We start from the raw sequence: 24,625 nt of genomic DNA on the forward strand, positions 1-24,625 counted from the left end.
GTTTTATATAGTGCTTACTGAACAATTTGTATGTATATGTTTACAGGTCTGTATGGTACAGAATGAACAGTTACATAAATACGTGTGTGTGTGCATATATTTACATTTCTGTGTGTTGTATAGAATGAACACGATTACTTACTTGAAATGAGACCAAAAGCCACCTGAAGGGGTCATCTCTTTTAACCACTCGTATCCTATATAGTACTGTTTTGTCTGTCAGTCAGTCAGTTGACGCTAAAATGACTTCTCATAAGGGACGCTCAACGTTGCAATTTGTACTGTCGTGACGTCAGTAAAACGTGTGCATGCCTCGAGAAAAATTGTGCACTCTATAAACTACAATACAGCATGACATATGAACTTTAAAAGCAATAAATGAAAATATTTGTTACTCTTAATTTTTGTTTCATTTACTCTTGAAATAGAACTCCTTCGAGGACTTTACGGAAGTGCGTCTAGAATATACAATAAGCTTGCATTATACTGTTAGCCTTTTGTTGATCGATTCAGACGCAAATATGTAGCATTTCACCAACACTTAAAGCCGAATGAAAATTGGTAATTACGGTCTGAATAAAAAAACAATTAATGATCTGTTATTATCTAATTTACTTTAGATGAAAAGACGTTGTTAGATTTTATTATGAGTGTAATCTTGTATGGCTAGAGATGTAATACTATTTTTAAACTGACAAAACGACCTGAATTTGTGACGTCATTAGTTCCAATGAAGTTGCATATGCTTGTAGTAAGTTATGTTCTGCTGTGATTCTTTTTTTGGTACGAATGTTTCACAAGTAGAAGCGTATGGAAAACACACGAAATCTGTTTCAATATATTTTTTTAAGAAATCAGAAGATGAGTACACAAGGTTCATCCTGGAACAGTTTATTACACGGTTACAATATAAATCGCTGGAATATAACACATGTGGGAATGTTTTCTTACATAGCGAATCAGTTATGACGTAAACATATTATCGTGTGTATTAATTACATTGTCATATTATTTCCATAGAAATAAGTTGTGAGTGTGTAGTTTTCTCCTTAGCCGGTATATATATGTGGGTTTCAAAGAACCACCTTCAATAATTTAAGTACATTATGAAGTTCATTCTGTAGTTCTTAGTTACTATTTCATTAATGCACCCACACTCACACGTGTACATATGTACATCAATCTGTGTTTTAGTTTGTTTGACTTTTCACTTTCCAAATGTACATAGACTTCTGTTACCGAATGTAAATCATCGTTTTGTAACAGGCAATAGCAGCTTTTTTACTGTTTGGGATTGTTATAGATATATTTCAACGTACTTATAATTCTACATATATAAATTTCCATTCAAATATGAAGTTAAAGAAAATTATAAGCAAAATTTTATGTTGAGAGTAGATCTTAAAATAATTAAATATTATGTTAATTCATTATCATAATTTGAAATGTCATTTTAAGATTATAATCATTTTAAAGAAGGACAAAGTTATCTTCATTTTAACAAATGTGAAATGAATATTACGATGAGCAAATTTCATTACTTGTTCATAGGGCTAGTTTTCTGTGCATCCATTTAAATCTCATTATTAATTTGTAACTTGTATTTATAAACTAAGATACTAATTGATTTTTATTCTCAATTTCGACTGTTTTTCTGCTATACCGTGTTCAGGAAATTCCAGAAAAGGACTATTCTTTATTTTGATAGTGACCGATTTTCGATACCGAGTTTTCTTATGGAAAACGTGGGGCATTTTTAGCTGAATGTATGTAGCTCGTTCGAGACTCATCAATGTACTATTTAAATGTTTTCGAGACAGGTATCCAAGTTTTGCCGACTTCTATGCTGAGTTGACAGAGTCTATCAGGAGTTAGGTGGATGTAGGAAGCTTCTTTAATATTCTCTTATACAAAAAGTTGTAAACTAATCATTAGTTTAGGCGATCGCATAGGTTAGCAACTGTGACAACGAGTACTTTTAATGCACAACAATGTTTCTTTCTGCTTAGCACAGTTAACAATGAACATGCATATTGGCTGTATTTTTTATTTATATTGTCCTTAGAGTGAAAGAATAGTATAGATAATGCATGAGAATTTTAAGGCTAGATTTGACATTCTTTATGGTCTTGCGTTGAATATTTAATAGGCTACTATGGCTGAAGTCTTGTAGTGGATATCGTCTCGTTATCTATGCTGAAGCCTGCATTAGGTTTTTTATCAGGTTATTTACTTTATTGAGTTATTTGTCTTTCGCTTTACAAGATAGAAGTTAATTAACGAATCGCCAGCACACACCGAAACTTCATGCACCACAAGACTCCAGGTAGATACAGTACATTCAATATACAAAGTTAATAAGATCTGATAATCTCAAGAGTCATTTGCAATAGAGAAGATATCAAAAGCCAGAGAAAACAGACAAGATACTGAGAAACAAAAATATACAATAGGAAAGACACAAAGAATTCAATATATTGTATAATCAAAAATAAAAGCTGAAGGAATAATAAATAATTCAAGACAACAGAAAGTGTCAAAAGTAAACACAGTGTGTATGATAACGTGGATCAGGAGGTATCTAAATATTACGATTAAAGCTGAATAGAAATGATATTAAAATCAGATTTGATATCAAAAACCCAACAGAACGAAGAAGATGTTTAGAATAAAACAGGGAGCATCAAAATCACAAGTAAATGTGCTGGAAGTCAATAATATAAGACAACATAAGAATATTACAATCCCAAACAGAGAGAAGACATCAACAACCAAATAGAGCAGATGAAATATCATAAATCAAACAGAACAGAAAATATACCAAGAGTCAAACAGTACAGAGGAAATACCAAGAGTCAAACAGAACAGAGGAAATACCAAGATCAAACACATAGAGAAAACATCCTAAATCTAATAGAACAAAATAGATATCAAGAGTCAAATAGAACAGAGAAAATACCAAGATCAAACACATAGAGAAAACATCCTAAATCTAATAGAACAGGAGAGATATCAAGTATCAAACAGAACAGCCGAAATATCAAGAATTACAAGACAACAGATTATTAAAAACATACAGTAAAAAAGGATATATCGCCCGTGGTAGACTTAATAAATATCCTTTAATTGTGTAAATATAAAACTTTGTACTATAATTAATTATTTGATTTTCAAAAATAATATCTGAAAATAGAGAGTGTGTCAAGATAACAAACGTTGTACAAAAAAAACTACTCGTTATCTCTCGTTGTTAAAACATTAATTTAAATTTATTAATGTTCTTGTTGTAATGGTGTTCCGGTAATGTGAAGACAATCTTAACTATGATATGAATACATTGTAGAATACTGTAGTCAGACTAATGTGGTCCTGATATGAATACTTTGTAGAATACTGTAGTCAAACTAATATGGTCCTGATATGAATACTTTGTAGAATACTGTAGTCAAACTAATGTGGTCCTGATATGAATACTTTGTAGAATACTGTAGTCAGACTAATGTGGTCGTGATATGAATACTTTGTAGAATACTGTAGTCAGACTAATGTGATCATGATATGAATACTTTGTAGAATACTGTAGTCAGACTAATGTGGTCCTGATATGAATACTTTGTAGAATACTGTAGTCAGACTAATGTGGTCCTGATATGAATACTTTGTAGCATACTGTAGTCAGACTAATGTGGTCCTGATATGAATACTTTGTAGAATACTGTAGTCAAACTAATATGGTCCTGATATGAATACTTTGTAGAATACTGTAGTCAGACTAATGTGGTCCTGATATGAATACTTTGTAGAATACTGTAGTCAAACTAATGTGGTCCTGATATGAATACTTTGTAGAATACTGTAGTCAGACTAATGTGGTCCTGATATGAATACTTTGTAGAATACTGTAGTCAAACTAATATGGTCCTGATATGAATACTTTGTAGAATACTGTAGTCAAACTAATGTGGTCCTGATATGAATACTTTGTAGAATACTGTAGTCAGACTAATGTGGTCCTGATATGAATACTTTGTAGAATACTGTAGTCAGACTAATGTGATCATGATATGAATACTTTGTAGAATACTGTAGTCAGACTAATGTGGTCCTGATATGAATACTTTGTAGAATACTGTAGTCAGACTAATGTGATCATGATATGAATACATTGTAGAATACTGTAGTCAGACTAATGTGGTCGTGATGTGAATACTTTGTAGAATACTGTAGTCAGACTGATGTGATCATGATATGAATACTTTGTAGAATACTGTAGTCAGACTAATGTGGTCCTGATATGAATACTTTGTAGAATACTGTAGTCAGACTAATGTGGTCGTGATATGAATACACTGTAGAATACTGTAGTCAAACTAATGTTGCCGTGATATGAATACACTGTAGAATACTGTAGTCAGACTAATATGGTCCTGATATGAATACTTTGTAGAATACTGTAGTCAGACTAATGTTGCCGTGATATGAATACACTGTAGAATACTGTAGTCAAACTAATGTTGCCGTGATATGAATACACTGTATAATACTGTAGTCAGACTAATATGGTCCTGATATGAATACTTTGTAGAATACTGTAGTCAGACTAATGTGGTCCTGATATGAATACTTTGTAGAATACTGTAGTCAGACTAATGTGGTCGTGATATTAATACATTGTAGAGTTCTGTAGAACTGTGGTCGTAAACATATAAACTATGATCAAACACAATGCACACAAAGTGAAGATCCATATACGTCGAGCCCTGGCATGGCCAGGTGCTTAAGGCGCTCGACTCGTAATCTGTGGGTTGCGAGTTTGAATCCTCGTCACACCAAACATGCTTGCCCTTTCAGCCGTGGGCATGTTATATTGTAACGGTCAATCCCACTATTCGTTGGTAAAAGAGTAACCCAAGCGTTGCCTTTCCTCTAATCTTACACTGCTATATTAGGGACGCCTAGTGCAGATAGCCCTCGTATAGCTTTTTACACGAAATTCAAAACAAACAAACAAACCAAACCGTGTACATCTGGCCTGAACTTGAGACATGAAGAGTTTAACTATATAGTGTAAAGCTCGTTCAGAAATCCAATGATATTGTCAGGAACGTCACTGTTTGTCACTAATTTATGTATTTTTATTAATATTATAATTTGTGTATTCCTATTAATATTATAATTTATTCTATTCCTTTTCTTTGCCGTTTGCTTAATTCGTTTGTATGGTGTTTAGTTCTGACGTTCCAAGGTAAGTACTGAAGTCGAACCGCAAGCATGAATTAACACTCTCTCACGAGGTGGAGCATAAGTGAAACGTCATAACTCGAGAAATGTGACACCATATATGACACAACGAGATCAACACTACGTAGCGTTCGTCAGATTACAGATAACTATTTTACGAATATTTTGAAATATATCGTTACTAACCTGACGTCAGGGTAGTCGAACAGCGATCAAATCTCAATTTATTGGGCAACTAGAATTACAAATACAACGTTACTTAAAGCCCCGCCCACTCGACTTATGAATTTTAAGTAACTTCCCTGTAACGATTATACTTACATACAATTCACTTAGCGATGTAAAAAGAATTAAACATTACTGCAAAACACGAAAATTATTTATTAATAAATAAAATCAATTGGTTGTCATTGAGTTTGTATAAACCCCACTTTGTTAGTTAAGGGTGTTTTTTGTTGTTGTTGTTTTTTAAATACAGAGCTTTTTTTAGTCATCGTTTTCTGCCAACAGTTCAACAAAAGGGCCAAATTCACAATTGTGAGCTTTCTTTCACAAAGTATCGAACAGTAAAAATATATTCGGTTTTACTGAGATGCAGTTTACTTGTTACGACATATAATACACGACCACACCTACCGAACACGACAACCAATCATTATACTTGGATGAGAGTTTTGTTTGTTCTGTTAAACGCAAAACTAAGTAATAACTATCATTTCTTCCCATCGAGGGTATTAAAAGTTCTAAGCCTTCAGACTTACTGCTGACCCATAGCAGAGGGGTGTGGATTGATGTAAATAGTTTGGAGTATAAACAAATATTTTGTCACCAACGTTTTCTTATGAAGTAAAGCGATTAGTTAATTGTTATTGTAGGCTGGAGAAGGAAGAAAAGTGTCGCAGTTTATCTTTAATAAAAGAAACATACACATTTCTCCCATACAATCAAATCTACACAAATTCCAACTATTACATAAAAAATTCCTAACGAAAGCAGACACTCACTCACACTAAATATTTTTATGACGTAACAGATAATCAAATTTATGTCAGAGACAAACTTATGTTGCAAAATTTGAGTAAGCAATAAAAGCAAAATTGATCGAGAAATATATATGAAAAGCAACATTTACCTTTTGAATATCATAAATCTATTCACGACTGACACGAGATTATGCCATTTATTTTTAGTAAACGTTTTTGTTGCCATTACTAACTAATGGACTTGTTACTAAAAACCAGTTTTAAAGTGCAATTTCCATTAAACTCAGCCATATGGAGCGATTTTTAATTACTTATAGGGTGTTAAAACCCGCAAAAAAACCAACAGTAATCATTATACCTGATCATTGGCCTATCTCTTATTTTGGTTTACCGAAAGAAAGCTGCTCAACTAATACTAAAGTCAAGTTGCATATTTTTTATTAACATTTAATTAATTGGCAAATAACGTTACAAAAAAGGCTTAAAATGTATCTCTCTTTATTCAATAAAATTATCAGACACGGTGTTCAAATTTAATGAGCAAATCCCATGTAATGGATGTATTGGAGTTAATTAGATAACCATTAGAAGGCAATACAAACACAAGGTTCAAAACATTGGTTTTGGTTTGGTTTGTTTGAAGGCAAACACAAAGCTGCACAATGAGGTATCTGTACTCTGTACATCGCGGGTATCAGAATCCGGTTTCTAACGGTGTGAGTCCGCAGACTTATCGCTGTGCCACTGGGGCGGGGGTTAAATATATTGGACCATTTTGTATATATCAAAACAGTTAATATTGTGCGTTTAATAATTATACGAAATTGAACAAAAAAAAATCTTAATTTTACAGCCCGAGATCTTTACGTTTGATTCATCATATGGGTTTGAGGTTTTGGACAGATTTAATCTAAGGCAAAGTAGTAAAATAATTAGAATAATATTATCATGAAATTACAGAGCTACTAAGTTCGAGCAATCTGTCTGTCCACGAGCCTTTTTATTTTTATGACACAATTACTGGGTTTGGCCTTGTGGTTAGGGTAATGAACTGTGGACGATACGCCCAATGTCCGAGCCACTAAACACGTTCCACACTTTCCTTTCACATGAGAAATTGTTACAGGAGTTACAGCCAATACCGAACAAAGCCCTTGTGGCACTGGATTCGGTTGACAGGCTGTCTTTCACTCTCTGGTCAGCAGCTCATAATGATAGGGACACATAACGTATATGTTGCAAAAGGTTCCATTCAGGTTGAAAATATCCAATTAACACGTAGTATGGTAAAATAGATTGTAGTACAAATAGTTATTTCGACCATATATTAGTATACTTTCCAACCCCGTTTAGTTCGGAGAATGAATGCAATATAAACGACTATTCGCATCTTTGATTTTCATCAAAACGTTCTCAAATTTCACATGTACATCTGTCTCACAAAGATAACATTTCAAGTAAAATATAGATGGACAGGCTGCAGACAACAAAGTATAATACATTGTAACTGTGCCCAGTAATATTTGCTTTTACAAATATTATGCCATTTTAATAGTATATGCATTACACCACCATCAGAAAAATCGAACGAATGCACCAATATTAGTAGAAATATTAGCTATTTGTTTCTTTTTCATAAATCGTTAAATTTTGAGGAAATACTTAATAGATCGATAATGATATACGGTACGAATCGAAACTATAAAGCAAGTAAAGAAACACCAGGTCAAGACAGGAATAAAGGATATTATATATCATTTACGTTCAACTTTAAGAAACAAAAGTACGGAATATTACGTGATGCAGTGCGATAAAGCTGTACTGGAGAAAAGATAAAATTGGGTCCCAGAAAAGTAAAGGGGGAAGAATTATTTTGGTTCAAGTTTTTGAAAAATCTCCTCACAAATATGTTGATTTATTCAGCCCATTATGCACGTAAAAGCTCATTCAAAACAATGCTAATCGTTTCAGTGATGTCGAGAAAACCCACTTGTAGAGAAATATATTTGCAAAACGGCTTGTTTGGGTTGAGAAAATATTTTACATAGAAGAGCGAACAACGTTTCGACCTTCTTTGGTCATCGTCAAAACGAGCCGTTTTTGCATATATAATGCTATTCGTTTTATAACAAACTTATCAAAGCGTAATTATGTTTATTTGCATAAATCCATTACTACAAAAAATTAAAGTACATGAACGTTTGAACTTAAATTGTTCTTTAACCAAATATATAATAGAGAAGAAATAATAGGTGATTTTCGAATCGCCACCTACCGACTAAATATGTCAATAAATCCTTTTAGTCGATGATAAATCATTGTTAGTTGTTTTACACATTATACATTATCAGATTCTAATCACACTATTTATAGATAATTTTTTTCTTGGTAAACATATGTGTAAGCTGGGAGGTCATTATACTAAGTATATCTTGCTTCATACAATAAATCATTACCTGGTATTGTTGAATATCATTGACTCGGATTTGTGAACATTACTCATAACCTTTAATCCATCCGTTCAGAAACAGAAAAGATACTGTGAATTATGTTATATTTAAAACGATTTTGAATAAGCAAACCACGTGACAACCAAACTCAATGTAAAGCCGCTGTGAAACGGAGTGCCACAAAACAACATTTTAACATTGTTTGACGTTTCATGGACAGTGTTATGCCACCATAGAAACTGAAGTAGTTCATGTACGAAATGGTTAAAGTTATTGATAGCTGAATTAAACTTGAGTCAACAAATTGTGTGGGTCTAATTTCAGTAAATTGTCGCAACTGGCGTTGAAGCCAAAGTCTTATGAAACTTATTACATCACTGTGGTCCTGCTGGATCATTACTACTGACGTTTATATTATAAACTCACCACAGCTTCTTACATAAGTAATGTAAACAGGATCACCATGTTATTTACATCATTACTGCCCCTCGTGGTTCAAGGAGTAATTTTGAGGGCTAGCAATGTTAGAATCCGAAGTTGGAACTCTGCAGAGGAAACAGTAAATTTCCGCTAGTGACGTTAAAGGCACAAATTTCATAAAATCAGTACATTGTCTTTAACAAATAGTTTTTAAATTTGATTCCAATACTATATGCATCATGATTAAGTAAATAATCGCCGGTGGCGCAAGCAATAAATAATTAATAAACGACTATTTGCACATGGTTCCAGTATAATAAACTTCGTTAACATGTGCGTTGCTATAGATTCAACGAAACGTTTAAATATAACGCGATAACAAGAAGAAACAAACAAACACAAAATAACGTAATCGAGCAATTATTAAATAAGCGAGCTTACCGTGTTTTGTTGTTGTTGTTCGGATTTCTTAATACACAGATACCACTTGTACTTTCTAAAACTTTGTGCAACCTAGTCAAAGTTAATTGAAAACAAACGGGGTAAACTCGTTGTGTCAATACCTCAAAGTTTGTTTTCCTTAATTCATCAAAATATTTGTTAGGTGGTTAAAGGTATCATAGACATCTTGACCAGATTTATCTACCCTGTTTGTGTTATCTACTCCATACCATCATAGATAAACATCTGCAGTGTTCATGTTACTGAAAAACTGCATATTTAAAAATACAAATTGGGTACTGATACTTTTATTTATGCCATATTCTTCATATAAAGTTAGTTAGATATTTGAACGAACTCCTTTTAGTAACTTGGTTACAGTTGTAACACTAGTGATGCTGTTTCTAAGCGTTTTCTATTGTTCTGATTACAAGTGTTTGTACGGGATGTTTTATCCATATATATATTTCCAAAATAAAATTGTAAACACTTAATAACATTCACCCAAATAAAAGGTTAAGTCCACAAACAGGGTAGTTTTGAAGTTAAGAATTATTTCAGGGTTTAATGGAAATTTTGAATATTGGATGAGGAAAGATGTTAATTGATACAAACCACAATATGTACAACAGCTCTTCACTCACTTCAGTACTGAGATCGTAATCAGCGATATGCATACCATTGTAGTAACTATATTTATTTTGCTTTCAACTTTATTATTCCTTTTTTAGTTTAACGTAATATAGTTATCATTTTCTCTTGGAAGTAGCTGAACTTCAGTAAGTTACACAGACCAAAATGTATTTGGCTTGGTATAGTAGGTAGCGTTGCGGGCTGTGTGATGTAAACCGTGATACGCCGCTTAATACACTCGTATTTTTAAATGGAGCGTAAGAACTGTAACAATCAATTACGCTTCTTGGTTAACTTGTATGATATAGACAACTGACAAAATCTTTGTTACAAAGCAAAATTATGGTAGCTTAGTAACAAAATATTGTTTGTGTTTGATAACTTATTAACACAATATTGTTTGTTTTTGATAGCTTAGTAACACAATATTGTTTGTTTTTGACAGCTCAGTAACACAATATTGTTTGTTTTTTATAGCTTAGTAAGACAATATTGTTTGTTTTTGATAACTTAGTAACACAATATTGTTTGTTTTTGACGACAAATTATTCGTTATTATTATTTTTAATTCAATTATATTTACTATCACTGGAAAGATCTGATGAATCAACAAGTTGGTCTTCTTGTTACCGGAATGGGTCCAACAACCACAGCATCAACTGAAGAAAATATATCTGTAATTCTAATAATTTATGAACAAAGTTAAATTCACATCGAGTTTTCCATGCTTTTATTTCTAACATAAAATTTAAAGTATTATAACAATATTTATGGAAAAAATCATTTACTTTATGTAATTTTTATTCATATTACAAAATAAAGTAAAGTTACCTACCGTCGTAGACGACTCCAAGAACAAGACCCTGACTAATATCCAGAAAGGGATGACTTAAGGAAATCTGGATAGATTCTTCAGGAGCTTCGGAAAAGTTTTTATTAATAAGTTCATAGAGCTCTTCACAACGAAAGTTTGAAACATTTCCTGTCAGTATTTGTCCAGGTGTGAGCAACACTTGCTCATAAGGTTTTTTTCCAATTCTGTCCGAGTGTCCACCGTGAACGGTGCAGATGACAGTCCAGAGCAAGATGGTGAACATCTTTACTGTCTGTAGACAAAAGCAATAGGACACAGAAAGGAAACAAGCACTCCTCGTGATGATTGTTTTAGCCAATACATAGAAAGATTTGTATCCGATAGGCTGATTGCGGCCCCTATTTTGGTTATCAGTGGCAGAATAAGACAGCTGCTTGATAGTGATAACGTTGTAATTAACAATAGAATGAGAGAACCGCCTGATTTGGTGACGTTGTTATTAGCAGTACAACGAGTTGAAACAGTAGGTCCGACGTTAATGAAGATAATATCCAATCGATCTTCAGATATCAACATGAAGTTTTAAAAAAATGCTTTCTGTTTCAAGTTGTATGCCACTTCAACTCTCGCACGAAAGACGACCCGGCTCTTGGACTTTCATCAGCCATAGTTCGGAATTCTGCTCTCGCAATCTGGAAAATTACTTACAATTAAAACATATATTCAGTCCCTTTGTGAGCTAACAAATAGTAAGCTTGTTTTAATACGAACCGAGAACGAAAAATGAGTTTTATATAATAAATCGTGACGTAAATACAGTTAAAATATAGTGAAAATAGTCAAGAAAAAGCAAATATAAAAATGAATCCAACAAGGTCAAAGAAATGAATAGCTAAAAATAAATACATTATGAGACAATATATATAAAATACGATGTTAAGATAATGTAATTATTCTAAGATTTGTATTCTACTCCATTTAAAGAAATAATTTTTGTAAATGCATAAGATATAATAACAATATGTCTGCATAACGAAACACAAAATATCAAAGAATTAACAAATCTTTAGATATCTATACATATAGTAATCTCTATGTATAGTTTTACTTGAGGGTGTTTTCAGTTCTTCGGTGGAACAGCGGTATTTGGATTTCCAACGCTAAAATTAGGGGTTCGGTTTATCTCGGTGGACACAGCAGAGAGCTAGATGTGGCTTTACTATAAAAAAACTCACGCATTTCCTGTCTTCTGAGAATGATAAACTTGTTCTCTATGAAGGAATTGTTTTTTTTAACATACATTTTGTAAATTCTGTGATATTTTTGTGTCGTTATGTTTATGTGTTACAACTGTTGTTTTTTCTACCTCAGACATGATTCTAGCTGTTTGATGGTACACAATTTTGTATTTCTATGTATATGGCCTATTTATGTTACCTTTCTTGTCGTATTAGGTTTGTATTCAATAACCTTAATTTTTACCTTACTGAATTTTCACTTCTCAACTAGATCGACATTTAGCAAAGCCAATTTCGCTCATCATGAAAGAATGATGTTTGTTTGTTTGCTGAATTTTGCTCAAAGCTACACGAGAAGTATCTGCGCCTAATTTTGATGTTGTTGGCTAAAAAACAACTGGGTAACTTCGCTCACCGCCAACTCTTGGGTTATTCTTGCCAAACTGAACAGTAGATTCGATTTCACTATCATAATTCGCTCACATCCCTAAAGTTTGTGACATGTGTTTTTCTGTTGTTTTCTTTTTGGCGGTAACGGGACGAAACCTAGTTGCAATAGAATATATAAAACCGACACAAACCGATCAGTACTTAAAATTGATTTTTGAAACATAACACAAGTTGAACAACAACTGTTATTACGTTTCTCTTCTCACGAAGCCTCCGTCTTTGCAGTCCTCGCTTCTCAGTCGAAAAATAACACTAAACTTTACATGGCTTTGTTCAAAAATGTTATCCTACTTCGTCTGTCCAAAAACAGTCAAGGAATGCTTGCTAAGCAACACAACAATGTAAAATAAGAAGGAAAGAAATGACAGCAGCTTTAGCTTCTTTCTTCCGTCCGATTTTTGAACCAAGCTGAAACGAATTTGTAGAAAATACAGTTTGTCTTCTCAGAACTCTGAAATATTTCTTATCTGATAGCTACACTTTAAGAGTGAAGTTTTATTTATAACGTAAACTGAAACCAGAAGATTCATTTCGGTTCATATTAATGAATACATAAGATCATTAAAAAATTATGAGACAAAATAAACTTTTTTTCTGAACATCACTTTAGTTGCAAAGTAGAAAAAAATCCAGTGAACAAGATTAAAGTTATCAAAGAAGGAGATTAAGGGGAGCCACACACACACACACATATATATAAATTTTAACAACGAATTCTGGACCAAAATACGACTTTAATCGTAAGGTTTAATAACTATCAAACCAATATTGTTACCAAATATTTTTAAATCCCAATAACGTTCAGCTTGTTCACGAATTTTACTGAACTCAATCCTCATTTGTAATAACGAACAGAAATAAACCTTAAAAGGAAAGCCAAGTAACTTATACCGTAAACTCTAATTCAGCAGTGAGGTCTTTATGATGTTATTTATTTATCTACATTAATTATATTTGGTATCACTTATTTTGTAGTAATAGTGAATAGCAAGTTAAAGTTATTCAAATTCCTATACTTCTTGAGATAAAACTTTTCCAAAGCATCACCAAATATAGCTTTCAATAATAAACCATACAACTTAATGATTATTCCGGGCTTTATTCGAAAAATTAATTGAATAAAACTTTGTGATATTTCTATTAATTTAACCTCATGGTTGTCTGAAACCTGCTCAGTCACAAGGAACAAAGATTCGAATCACTTTCTTTCTCAGGATTTAAATATTATTTTTACCCAACTGTTATCATTAAAATATTTGAGCCAAATGAGTACACTGTATTACACTTAACAATCCTTGAGTGTGTGTGAGACAATTCATTAATAATTTGTGTGGGAGGGATAAATGTCAACTTATTCAACCACATTTATTTTCTTCGATAATTTATCGATTATGAAATCTAAAGCATAGTTGACTGCAAGTCTTTTGCTTTGTACGTGTTTGTTTCAATAATCACTGTCCATTATTGAACAATAGTACAGTTTACTCAGTATTTACCAACATAGGTAAAGTTTATGATTCTTTCAGAACAATCCCTAATTATCTTAAATTTTTATCAGAAAATCTGTTTCTCTTTACATTTTTGGGAGAGGTGTTTTTGTTGTTTTTTATTATTTCGCGCAAAGCTACACGAGGACTATCTGCGGTAGCCGTCCCTAATTTAGCAGCGTAAGACTAGAGGGAAGGCAGCTAGTTATCATCACCCACCGCCAACTATTGGGCTACTCTTTTACCAACGAATAGTGGGATCGGCCATAACATTATAACGTCCCCATGGCTGAAAGGGCGAGCATGTTTGGTGCGACGGGAAGTCGAACCCGCGACCCTCAAATTACGAGTCGAACGCCTTAACCCACCTGGCCATGCCGGGCCTTGGGAGAGGGAATATTTCCAAAACAATGTTTGCTAGTTTCATTCTATAAAATAATTGTACCTATTTAACGACATTGGAAGATGCATATTTACGTTTATATATAAAAAATAGTTCTTCAAAGTATAAATCAGTATTGCATCAGAGTTTGTTTGTTTGTATTTGAATATCGCGCAAAGCTACACGAGGGCTATGTGCACTAGCCATTTCTAATTTAGCAGTGTAAGGCTAGAGGGAAGTCATCATTACTCATCGCCAGCTCTTGAGCTACTCTTTTTACCATTGAATAGTGGGATTGACCTTCAGTTTATACCGCCCCTACGGCCAAAAGAACGAGCATGTTTGGTGTGACGTGGATTCGAACCCATGGCCCTCAAACTGCATCCTGACCTCCTTCAAATAAGCGTCGTGGGCTGTAATTTCAAATAGGTTCTAGTTTAACCGAGACATTATATCAGTAAAACTCCAACAACAAATATAACTGTTTTTATAATATCCATGATGATCTTAGCTTAGACTGGTTGTTAAAGTGTCGGGACTGAATCCACCAGTTACAGATTTGTGTCTTTTTATTGCATAAACATTTTCCAAACTTTGGGGCCATAGGTATGCTGTAAAATTGATAGTCTAATCTCACTGACAAAACAAGAGTGGCAGAACTGGTAGCGGTTGCTCTTGGCTAGTTGCTTTCCTTCTAGTTTATCAGTTTAAAATAAAGGACAGCAATGTGTGCGCAGATAGCCCTTATTTTTCTTTTCACGATAATATAATACAAAAAGAAATAAAAAATTAGTTCTCTTAGTTACTCTAGAAATCCGCAAAAACATTTCCGGTTCCTGGTTATTTTTTGTATGAACTCATGGGCCTGGCATGGCCAGGTGATTAAGGCACACGACTCGTAGTCCGAGGGTCGAGGGCTCGAATCCCCGTCACACTAAACATGCTTGACCTTTCAACCTTGGGACGTTATAATGTTACGACCAATCCTACTATTCATTGGTAAAAGATTATCCTAAGAGTTGGCGGTGGGTGGTAATGACTAGCTGCCTTTCCTCCAGTCTAACACTGCAAAATTAGGGACGGCTAGCGCAGATAACCCTCGTGTAGCTTTGCGCGAAATTCAAAAACAAACACTAAGGATCCAAGGTACCTCGACAGATATGTGCTGCTCTGGTTGACGGTAATACACGTCCTTACGTAATGATATAATTACTCAACTAAACATGCACTTTATCTTCATCTCAGCATGTATATTCTAAACCTTCATAACAGACTTGCAACGAACGAATGTTCAGTGTTCCCTTGAATAGCATAGCCCCAGCAGAAGTGCGAACTTAACACAAGAAAAACTAATGATAAAATAAATTTAAGCCTAATACGTTGGCCCATTTAATTGTCCGTAGATGATAGTCTGTGTAAATAATACGCTTGTTTTGTCTGTCGGAATTTTCTAGCAAATTTCTCGATAAAACACTATAAATCTCACACCTTGGATCCTTAGTATTTGTTTGTTTTTGAATTTCGCGCAAAGCTACACGAGGGCTATCTGACCTAGCCGTCACTGACTTAGCAGTGTAAGATTAGAGGGAAGGTAATTAGTCATCACTGCCCACGGCCAACTCTTGGGCTACTCTTTAAAGATTGCGAATTGACTTCTCCATTTATCACAACTATACCTGTTTTGTTTTTTTGTTTTTGCTTAATCAAAGATTTTAATCTAACAAGCATGGTACATGATGCCAGAAAATCGTTATTGTCATGTTAAGATTGGCTTTGATTTCAGCTTTAATATTTTTGTAAAGTACTTCGTACAAATAACACTTAATCCACCTGTAATTTCCTTTACAAATGAACATTACACTGAATGCAGTTGATATGGGATTTACCGGATTAGTTAACTCTGAAATACGCATGCGCAATTCATTAAAAACCACTTATCACTTTGTGAACGCGCATACAGACGTTTCTTTATATTCAGCTGATTTTGCTTCAATTACAAGTTTATAGATACTTTGCAAAAATTTATCTTTGATACATTTCGTACAGTGCTATAAACACCTTTTACCAACTTTTACTACAGGTTTCATTCTTCGTTTTTGTGAGTTTCTTTGTTCCAATTCGTAAACCCATGCCAAACACTGATTGCTCATAACTGTTTCATACTCTGTACATTATTATAATTACCATTAGTATACTTTAATCTATATTTTACGTGCAGCTTTACTAAATAATGCTACGTACGTTATTAAATAATGTTACGTGAATTTGTTTGTCTGAATGTGTCAAATATTCTGAAATAGACCGGAATTTATCGATCTAACACTTTACGTCAGACAATTTGTTTTCTTGAATTTCGCACAAAGCTACTCGAAGGCTATCTGTGCTAGCCGTCTCTAATTTAGCAGTGTAAGACTAGAGGGAAGGCAGCTAGTCATCACCACCCACCGCCAACTCTTGGGCTACTCTTTTACCAACGAATAGTGAGATTGACCGTACATTATAACGCCCCCACGGCTGGGAGGGCGAGCATGTTTGGCGCGACGCGAATGCAAACCCGCGACCCTCAGATTACGAGTCGCACGCCTTAACGCGCTTGGCCATGCCGGGCCCACGTCAGACAAAAAACGTAGCTTAAATGGCATGTATGAAAATTATAAAATAAGTGAAATTAAAGCGAAGGGTATAAAAAACTACCCCTAATAATCTGCGGTTTACAACTAGTCAATTAGTTTTATTACTTTTTTCAAAATTTCTGAGTTAAATTTTGAAACAAGCTATTAAATAATCTGTTCTTTCCTAAGTGCATACATTCTCTTTCATTCTATAACGTAAGTATTGTGAATGTTATGTTATTCCAAGTTTAAGCCATGATTTGTTTTTTTGTTTTTTTTAATTTAGTGCAAAACTACTCAAGGGCTATCTGCGCTATCCGTCCCTAATTTAGCAGTGTAAGACTAGAAGAAAGGCAGCTAGTTATCATCACCCACCGCCAACTATTGGTCTATTATTTTACCAACTAATAGTGGGATTGACCGTCACATTATAACGCCCCCTCGGCTGAAAGAGCGAGCATGTTTGGTGTGACAAAAAGTATGTGCAGGACAAAGTTTTGCCATTCACGTGATGTATCATTTGTAATGATATATTTATATATTTTTTATCACATAATGTTCGTATGACATTTTTCTTCTTTCGATGCATTAAATTGTAGTGGTATTTATGTTACAGCTTTTTATGTAGTTAAGCACAAAGCTACATAATAGACTATTGTGCTGTGCCAATCACAGGTATCGAAACCCGGGTTTTTAGCATTATAAGTCTTGAGACGTACAGCTGTATCACTGGGGGGTCTTATAGATATAAACATACAAAATTGCACATTAAATATTTTTTTTCCACGGGTGCGACAGAGGTAAATATTCAGATCACAACGATAAAATCAGGATTCGGTTCTCTTCGGTGGACACAACAAAATGCCCGATATAATAAAACACACATGTGAAATAGTTTTAGCGAGTACAAAATGGTATGGATTTTAATTCCCAAAAAATGTATTAAAGGTTTATTCAGAATGTGAAAAAAATGTTATCGAAACCATTCAATATCGTTATTTATGTCAGTGGAGTGATGAATAACAACAGGAAAACTCAAATTCTAACACGTACCGAAATATATTGTTTACTGAATTAAAATTGAACATCGGATGAGACCGTTTTTTTACGTCATTAAGATGTTAAAATACCACTAGAGTTTATGTCGTCTTTTGTTTTTTAGTTTTCGGAGTTGTTCTCTGTAACAGAGAGACACTCTGATAAAAAAAAAAAAGTATATTAGTACTCGAACTGTAGAAATTGCGAAAATATCCTGGTGCAACTTGAAAGAAAGGAGAGAGAATAAGGTAGGCTTAGCCAATCACCTCATCATACAAATCAATAAAACTTAATGACAAGGTATCAGTTAAAGTTCAAAATTCAAGGCCTCCGCAGTAAAATAAAGTTCTTCAGAATAATATATAATAAAGTAAAATTACTCTCAATAATATATAATCTTGATTTTAATTAACGTTTTTAAATAATGTAATTCCGGAGGCATTTTGTGTTACAGATATTTCCTGCCCGTATTCTTGTTTTGGGTTTGACGTATGTGGAACTGCTGCAGTCTGATAATATTTACAACACCCCAACTTTTCGATTTTCATCAGGGACTCCAGACCCCTGGCAAAGGGCCCGATGTATAAAAAACAAAGTCTATAACAACAGAAAGGTTTCAGTAATGAGAGTATTTGACATATAATTTTTTATAAAAGTAAATTATCATTGTTCATTATTACTTTTCAGCAGTATTCTATTTATTTATTTATCTTCCTATCTGTCCACCCTTCTAAATGAGAATTTACCTAATCTGTAGTGAAATGTAATCACCAATCCACTTACTTGTCTATTAATTAATTATTCAATCTTTCTCTTCGTACATTCCTCTCTTAATTACGATACATGTTCTCTCCAGCAGTAAATTATATATGTCCCCCTACTTACTAGTTTGTCCAAAGCTGTTTCAATTTTTTTTAAAACACCTTTATCTTCTTGCAGTCTGGGAATCACTCTGCATCTTACTTGTTATACTGCTTGAAAAATCAGCATTTCAAGTAGTAAACTTGAAAAACTCATCACAATCGACTGAAACTGGAGAACAACAAAGCAGTTTCAGATGGTGTTTTTTTTTTTTGGACCGCCTCATGAAATAAAGTTAGCAGACGATCACTCAACAGAACCTCACTGGTCTGGATACATTCTAACTTCTTGATGTTGTTTCTTTGCAATCATAAATAATTATTAACTGTATTAAAATGTACCTGTGGTATAACAAATGAAACTTAATAACTTCATTTCGCTTATTCACAACCACTGTAAAAAAAAAAAAAAAAAAAAGCCTTATTTATCTGTGAGAAGACATATTCTCATGAACTTCTACTTTTTAGGCCTAAAAAACGTATTTTTATAGCTAAATACGTTTATAAACACCATGTTTTATGAGTATATTGGTTCAGAATTTTTAATGACGTTGCGCAAGTGTTTTCTAAAGCAATTAGCTTTATCATCAAGCCACATAAACAGGTAAGTCAGCAGAAAGATCTATATGTTAATTGTTAGATAGTTTTCGTCAAAGATCATAAGTTTACATGAAAAAAAGTCGATTTAGAAAAAAATATATATTTTTATAACTCAGTCCTCTGGTGGAACAGAAGAATTCAACGCTAAAATTCGGAGTTCGATTCCTAGCGGTGGACAGGATGTAGATGTTCCATTGTATCGCTAGGCACTAAAACAATAAATAAATGTAACTTGAAATACCGATGTGAAAGTATTAGAGGTAGAATTATATTAATAAAAAAACAATTTTTTTTCATAAATGCTTGTTCAAAAAGAATGTGAAAAATTCTTACCTGCTATAAAAAGTAAAAATAGAAGAATGTTGTGTAAAACACGTTTCTAATTCTTCTACGGGTAAGACGTTAACACAATATATACCGAGAGACAAAGCGCAATATTAACCTTGCCGGTTTGATTATCCAATAACAACACTTATTAGAGTTTCGTCTTGTAGACCTAGCAACGTGTTGAAAGAATTATCAGGACCAGACTGACAGACCAGTCATGCACTATTTTAGTGGAAAATGAGACCAAAACCTGGAGAGTACCTGCTAGCCAGCTGCCAAGTCAACCTTATAGATTCGTTTGTTGCTTTCTATGGGCGTTATTGTTAGCTTTGTTCCAGAGGGCGCTATAGTGCGATGTCATTGCACAGTGCATAGGTATAACGTACTGTTCACCTCTTACGTTCTGTCCGGTTCAGCCTTCCTTACCTGAAATCGTGTACACGACCGTGTACCTTCCGTATAACATACTAGATCGATCTCTGAGTGCAGATCTTTAGTAGTACAACGCTAGTTGAAATTATTTTATACCTGGACGCCAAACTCATCGTGTTCTTCAGAGAAAACATAGAATTGTTTCAACATTGTTACTGAAGACGACAATACATTCTACTTTTACATTCTATGACAGAACTAATCATATGTAGATATTATAACCATTTTTTTTATTTTTAACAATAACTTTAACCCTCTTTAGGTATAGCTATTTGAGACCAGATCCTGATTTACAAGAAGGCAGAGAAGACAACTGCCCATGTCCTCAATCGATCTGATGATAAGTTATTGTTTTTCAATGTCTTTTTCGCATTTTTTTTTTTTTTTTTAGAATTGGGAACTTAGTAGTTTCAAAATATTATATTTGGTAAAAACACCGTTTTAATGATTAAAATTTTCTGTGCAAAAATAATGAGGTTATGTTAAGAAGGGGGGGCATGGAACTGAAGTTGTCTCTGGACCCCCTGTGTTATTAATTCAATTCTGTTTAAGACAAGCCATATTTATAGACCAAAATCAAGAATTTTTCATTCGCTTTTCATGGGAAGTTTAGAAGAGTGCGATAAAAATCGCCATTTTGGAAACTGGCAGTTAAATATTTCGTTTATTATGTAAGAAAATGGTTTTCATAATATTTGTGACAGGAATATTACGTCAGAAATCTCGCCTCCGTTCATCGATTTATTTGTTCCCGTATAGTGAATTGATTTATCCAAGCTATCGGTGTTTTTGTATTTTCCTGTCAGATTTCAGTTGACAATACTTTTAAACACACTTTTAGCTTTACTTCGAGAAAATCCCAGTGGAAATAGATTTATTAAAATGATAATAAAAAAAATCAAACTATGAGTCTAAAGTGTGAATATATATATATATTCAAAACAAATATAATAATGGCAAGTTATATAGTTCGCTAAGCGTTTTATCGGCATGGCCAGATTGTTAAGACACTCGACGCATAATCTGAGGGTCGCGGGTTCGAGTCCCCGTCACACCCAACATGCTCGCCCTTTCAGCCGTAGGGGTGTTATAATGTGACGGTCGGTCCCACTATTCGTTGGTAAAAGAGTAGCCCAAGAGTTGGCAGTGGGTGCTGATGACTAACTGCCTTTCTTCTAATCTTACGTTGCTAAATTAGGAACGGCTAGTGCAGATAGCCCTCGTGTAGCTTTGCGCGAAATTCAAACCATTCGAGTGTAAGAAGTACAAATATATTTAATTAGGGAATAATAAGACACTTTGCCAAAAGAAAAGAAATAATCATATCGTATTGATCATTTGAATTCAAAAATTATTTTTCCAGATAAGCATTTTAAGGCATTTTTTCATTTTACGATTTTTTATGAACGTCGAAAATAATTTCTTGAAAAGTGTTACAAGAGAACCAACATAAATATCGGATTCCAATGAGGCCAGACGTGATCTAATGATTAGCGTGCCCAAACTGTGTATGCGGAAGTTCATGGTCCACTTTCTATTACTATAAAATTGCACTCCGTACTGTGGAGCCGTAAGCACATTATAAGAGTGATTGTTGGCAGTGGTTGATGTTCATAATTTGCCTTCCTTCTAATCTAACAGTTCGAAATTAGGGACATCGAAGCAGCTAGCGTTTGTGCAAATACATAAAACAATCAAATGGATTATACTAACAGTTATTCAGACTAGATGTTTTCTGCTTATTTCTCTTGCATTTGCTCTATTAATGAACATGGTTGTGAGCTGCATACTAAATATTTTAAGATATTTCTTGAACAACGAAGTTAAGATAAATATGTATCCTCTATGCTGTATTAACTTTTATTGATATCACCGTTTGTATTGTTTGTTTGTTTTGAATTTCGTGCAAAGCTACACGAGAGTTATCTGCGCTTGTCGTCACTAATTTACTAGAGTAAGGCTAGAAGGGAAGGCAGCTAGTCATCACCACCAATTCTTGAGTTACTCTGATACCAACGAATAGTGGGATTGACCGTAAAAATTATAACGCCCCAAGGCTGAAAGGGCGAAAATGTTTGGTGTAACGGGAATTCGAACCTATGAACCTCAAACTGCCGTGTCTACAGCCTATAGACTCATGTCTTGTATTATTACATCTTAGGAAGTGACAGTGTATTAACAATCCACAATAATATCATTATTCATCAATCGACGACATAATGTAAATATTCCCATTTTAGCATAAAACACTGAATCAAATAATTCGTGGTTCGTTTACCTGTGTCACAAAATCGCTCTACGCGCTTTGGAGTCGTAGGTACATTAGCAGAATAATTGTTCGATTAGACTTGCGGTGCGTGGTATTAACCAAGCGCCTTCCCTCTGATCTATTAGTTTCAAATGAGAGGTGACTAGAGTAGATAGCGTCTGTACAGCTTTGTACAAATATATGAAACCAAAAAACAAAAGAAGCGCCCAGAAGGAAGAGTTATTTATTTATTTTACAATAATTTTATAATTACTAATCTCTGAAGAATTTTTTCAGCTGAGTCAGAAATAGGTTTGATGTTCTTTAAGCCAGCAATAAAATTGCTATAGGTTTCCTTGTTATACACCTCATAAGCGTCTTCACAGATAAATGTATAAATATTATTAATGTTATTATTTTTCTTTCAGAATGTGGAAATCGGGTTACTTGTCGAATGATTAAAATATAACTAACTTTTACTTCGTTCACTTTTTACTTGTTCTAATCGTATTGTAAATGTTCATTGTAGGGACATCTAAATGAAAATAATATACAAACTAATGATGACACCAACTGAAAACAAATGTCGAAAACACTCAACAGATATGAAAAAACTAATATATTTATATATACATTATATGCATGCATGATCTTTCTCTCCATATAAATATTTGGATATCAATAATATACTCCTACGACGAAAATATTTTTTACTTTCTTTAGATTTAATCCATCGACAACAACATCGATATAATTTTGAAGTATCAAAGGCAGTATGGATTTTGTATCGGTGTAAAAACAAAATTAAAAGCTTCGTGTAAAAACAGATAGCGTAACGTTTTTCACACAGCGCTTTAACCGGAGCTTTTCAGTTTTACACAGAAGTTAACCGTTTTATCTCGCTGCAAAAACAGTGACTTGGAAATCATTTGACGAAAGAAGAAAACAGAGCGCCCTCTTTAAGATGCATAACCAAAAGCTAGTATTGGAAAGGCTAAAATCAAGTGTTAGTATAATCTTGTAATTAAATTGCGTAATATCTCTTACATGGTACTAAAATATCACATGTAATACCTTTCTTTTTATTTAACGATTTGTTTGTTTTGAAATTTCGTACAAACCTACTCGAGGGCTATCTGTGCTAGCCGTCCCTAATTTATCAGTGTAAGACTAGAGGGAAGGCAGCTAGTCATCACCACCCACCGCCAACTCTTGGGCTACTCTTTTACCAACGAAAAGTGGGATTGACCGTCACATTATAACGCCCCCACGGCTGAGAGGGCGAGCATGTTTGGCACGACTCAGGCGCGAACCCGCGACCCTCAGATTACGAAGCGCACGCCTTAACGCGCTAGGCCATGCCAGGCCCCTTTTTTTATTTAACGAAACGTTCCCCATTTTAACGGAAAGAACTTTGAGTGATTCTCTGTAACAGTGAAAAGTACGTTGGATAAATAAGTTGTTGTAACTGATATTTGTATGTACATTCATATACACTGAACAGTAAGAAACGCATTTGATAATTTGGTGTAGGTTTTATATATATATATTTACATTCTTTCACAAAATACATTTGATAGTTTGGTGTAGGTTTTAGATGTATATACATTCATTTATACTCTTTTACATAACACATTGGTATAATTTAGTATAGTTTCTAGGTTCATGTACCTTTTTTTTTTAGAAAGTACATCGGGTATTTTGTTGTATACTTAAAAGTAAGATATTGAGGCTATTAAAAATTCAATAGGTTAGCATTCGAGGGGCCAGGCACGGCCGGGTGGTTAGGGCGCTCGATTCGTACTCTGGGGTCCCGGGCTTGAAACCCCCCTCACACCAAACATGCCCGCTCTTTCAGTAGTGGGAACGTTATAATATGACGGTCAATCCCACTATTCGTTGGTGAAAGAGCAGCCAAAGAGTTGGCGGTGGGTGGTGATGAGTAGCTGCCGTCCCTCTAGTCTTACAC

At 34.0% G+C, this 24,625-nt stretch overlaps 1 protein-coding gene across 5 annotated transcripts in view; it reads right to left on the reverse strand.

Annotated features, from left to right (window-relative positions):
* Positions 1-24,625, reverse strand: part of LOC143250810 (uncharacterized) — a 222,342-nt gene that overhangs the window by 188,012 nt on the left and 9,705 nt on the right. For 3 of the 5 annotated variants that reach the window (XM_076501840.1, XM_076501838.1, XM_076501835.1), the window contains exon 2: positions 11,004-11,674. In XM_076501840.1, the coding sequence (XP_076357955.1) occupies positions 11,004-11,265 (262 nt within the window). In that variant the 5' untranslated portion in view covers positions 11,266-11,674. Of the gene's footprint in view, positions 1-11,003; positions 11,675-12,862; positions 13,079-19,982; positions 20,260-24,625 lie in introns of those variants that run through there. The other 2 variants (XM_076501836.1, XM_076501837.1) reach the window with 2 other exon arrangements.

This window comes from Tachypleus tridentatus, chromosome 5 (assembly GCF_004210375.1).
Source record: "Tachypleus tridentatus isolate NWPU-2018 chromosome 5, ASM421037v1, whole genome shotgun sequence".
In the NCBI taxonomy this organism is placed as follows: Eukaryota; Metazoa; Arthropoda; class Merostomata; order Xiphosura; family Limulidae; genus Tachypleus; species Tachypleus tridentatus.